Below are 3,371 nucleotides of genomic sequence, written 5' to 3'. Positions count from 1 at the left end.
AAAGCACTTAGGCTTACAAAGCTCCATAGGTTACTATGGGGCTTATTTTCAAAGCACTTAGGCTTACAAAGTTCCATAGGTTACTATGGGGCTTATTTTCAAAGCACTTAGGCTTACAAAGCTCCATAGGTTACTATGGAACTCTGTAAGTCTAAGTGCTTTGAAAATACGCCTCATAGTAATCTATGGAACTCTGTAAGTCTAAGTGTTTTGAAAATGAGCCCCCGAGTCTATTTTCAGATAAAAGAAAAATATTAGTCAAGCTATTTCCTTAGCTAAAGAAAACAAGGAATTCAAGATCATCTGTACTATGCATACTAGCAAGGGACAAGTCCTTTCTGTACTGACATATGCAGACAGATCATACTGGAAAAAATGTAAAACCATGTAAACATTTATATGGGCTATAAAAGAACTATTGACATTAATATTCCCAGTCTTCTGTGGTTACTACATATATATATATTCTTCATTACTGCAGGCATTGTGATTGCCAAAATTTAGCAATATGATTAGCCTACACAAATACTTCATTAAATGTAACTTGCCATGTAGTCTAACATGCATTAACTATGTAGTACATAAGGATATTTAGTCAAGACACTCAGTACTTCAGCTCCCAACATGTATTATGAAGCCTTATACCAAAACTTGGAACTGGCAACTGTCATGACCCAAATGGTTGGCTAATACAATAAGTATCCTAGTGAAATAATTTGCACTTATAGAATATGTTAAAGGTCTACCTCTGTTCTGATAGTGGTTGCTTCACCATTAATACGTGAAAAAAATGGTGAAATTAACAGAAAGCAATATAGTTTTATAGAGCGTGATCAAATATTGAGTTTAAAAAAAGTTGCTCCATTTATAGAAGCTTCTTTAAGGGGGTACGTATTTAGAAAGGAGAGAAACCCAGTTGGTTAATGAGCATCACTGGTGGCTCAGTACAACTGGATAGGCTAGCGAACAAGCTCTTGTTAAACCTCGCTGGCTATTTTATTAGCTTATTAATTTGAGTGACATATATGGACATAAAAGGATGTGCCCAAGGCATCCCCATCTCTTGGAAAGATCGGACACACTTATTAATCAATGTGATTGGATACACTGTTACATACACACAGCTGACTAAATAGGGTTTTTTTTCTTTCTGGGCATTACGGAGATCTCAGTAGCCAGCAAACACCAATTTTAAACGCCTGTCTTAAACCAGTCAATAACATACTGTAGATATGATGCATTTTTGCTAAATAGGTAATTCACTTTCAGGTTTCAAATGCCCTATTATTTAGCTTAACAGTGTAAAGGAACTGTGTTGTTCTGGATAACCTGTCCAGTAAGCAGATTAGCCCACAACTTCAGTATAAAGTATGTGCACAAGTCGACATGTGCACACTACTGTAGTGCAATGCAATCCTTACCTAAAATACTTAAATGCTCAATTTTTGTGCTGATCCTAAGCATACTCCTATAGTTTTCAGATCAGTTGAAGCAGCTGACATGTTTAGCTCAGAGGAAGTCTGATATACTGTTCAGAGGGACTGCAATGTGTTATAGGTCTTTTTAAAAATATCCAACCTCTTGGAACATAATACCTGGAGGTATTACCAGACATAGGCAAAGGGGCAAAAAATAAAACAAACAAAGAGGAAAACTTAACCACTAACAGTAGTACTGCTGGCCACCTAACAATTTTGCCAGTTGGTTTTCATTAGGTGATGACAATTCCAACCTAATCAGCACATTCTTGCTCTTCACTGTCTCCTCGAACCTCCATTCTCTTTTCTTTATGGCTGTTGTAAATCCTCCTCATTTCTTCCTCATACTTAAGAAAATTGTCACCGAACCTTGTCCACACTTTGTAGGGGACAGTGATGGTATTACGGTAGGGTGGTCTGACCTCACTGACCTTCAGGAAGACACCATACCTGTTGGAACCCACATCAAAGTAAAACCTTTTGTTGTCCACTCTGAAAGAGCTGCCCTCAGGTAGCTCAGGGGGCTCCTCTCCAATACTGCCTCCTCCTCCTCCTCCTGCTCCCCCTGCCCTCCTTTCCTCCATGTCCCCTTCCCCATAATCTTCAATCAGCTGCACCAGTGCGTCCCTGAATTCAATCATGCCCTGGGCTGGCAACACAATTGTTTGTTCCTGCCCCAGGCCATGACCAAAGTAGCCCATCAGACCGGGTCCCCGGCTCACGGTCTGGCGTATCCTCAGGAAACGGCCTCGTTGGTTCTCCTTCAGGTCTAGGTAGTACTTTCTGTTTTCCCTCTCAATGGATTCTGTTTTCAGCACACTGGGACCTGGCTCCTCAGAAGCTGCTGAACCAGGTGGGGATGGAGGTTGGCGAGATGGCCGCTGCAGCCTCCTATTGGCCTCCTGCCCTGAACTGCTGCCAGTCCCCCGCAGGCCTAGACGCGCATAGTGCTCAATGAAGTCCCCAAGGCGGTCACGGAGCTGTGCAGCTACAGCCAAGGAGAGAGTGAGCTTGCTCTTACGTACACCACTATCCTGCCGGCCCCGGCCCAACCACACCTCTGCGATCTTCAGAAAGCGGCCACGGGCACTTTGCTTCACATCCAGGTAGAAGCGTTTGCGCTGAATGTCCACACGCTTGGAGGCCAGCTCCAGGATCTCTGGGCCTGCTGGGCCTGGATAACCTCCGCCACTGGGGCTGCTGTAGTGTTGCTGCTGAGAATACCCGCTGCCACTGCTCCTGCTACCGCCACCAGGCCCTGCATTCCTGCCGCCTCTCCCTCTCTCCATCATCCCTTCTCTTCCTATTCCAGTGTCTGTACACTTTGTTTTCAATGAACTGCAAATAACACACAAAAAAAAGAAAATATAAGATTATATATTTTTTAAATATAGTATGATATATATATGGCAGATACAAATCAAGGTAAGGTATACACAAGAAGTAGCACATATGAGTTTATCTTGTTGGGCAGACTAGATGGACTGTGCAGGTCTTTTTCTGCCATCATCTACTATGTTACTATGTTTTTATATAGATAGATCCCTATAAATATCTATAGATCTATACAGATATAGATCTATATCCATCTACCTATATATATATATATATATACACACACACATACATACAGAGACACAGATTATCACCACCGAACTAAACGGAATTACACGTGATCTTGGCTGGAGACATTTCTTCTCCGATTATGAACAGAGGCCATAAGGAATTTACCTCCAATAGTAGTAAAGTGCACTATGGGGGTTCCCCTCTTTCCTTCCCGCTGCCCAATACTCTAAGTGGGTGCCTGTTTGCTTACCCCTTCTGATTACCCTAGATGAATAAACCTCAAAGAAAAATGTGTGTGCATTTAAGTGTTTCTTTTCACTTACTTTT

The 3,371-nt window shown here is 42.0% G+C and overlaps 1 protein-coding gene across 1 annotated transcript; it reads right to left on the bottom strand.

Annotated features, from left to right (window-relative positions):
- Positions 1 to 231: 231 nt before the first annotated feature.
- LOC115459063 (purine-rich element-binding protein gamma-like) lies at positions 232 to 2,802 on the bottom strand. Its single transcript, XM_030188927.1, has one exon. The coding sequence runs from the start codon at positions 2,768 to 2,770 to the stop codon at positions 1,733 to 1,735; it is 1,038 nt and encodes a 345-aa protein (XP_030044787.1). The 5' UTR covers positions 2,771 to 2,802; the 3' UTR covers positions 232 to 1,732.
- Positions 2,803 to 3,371: the final 569 nt, after the last annotated feature.

The sequence above is a fragment of the Microcaecilia unicolor genome, unplaced genomic scaffold (genome assembly GCF_901765095.1).
Source record: "Microcaecilia unicolor unplaced genomic scaffold, aMicUni1.1, whole genome shotgun sequence".
NCBI classification, from domain to species: Eukaryota; Metazoa; Chordata; class Amphibia; order Gymnophiona; family Siphonopidae; genus Microcaecilia; species Microcaecilia unicolor.
Note: the sequence above shows the minus strand (reverse complement) of the source record. Positions and strands in the feature narration are given on the sequence as shown.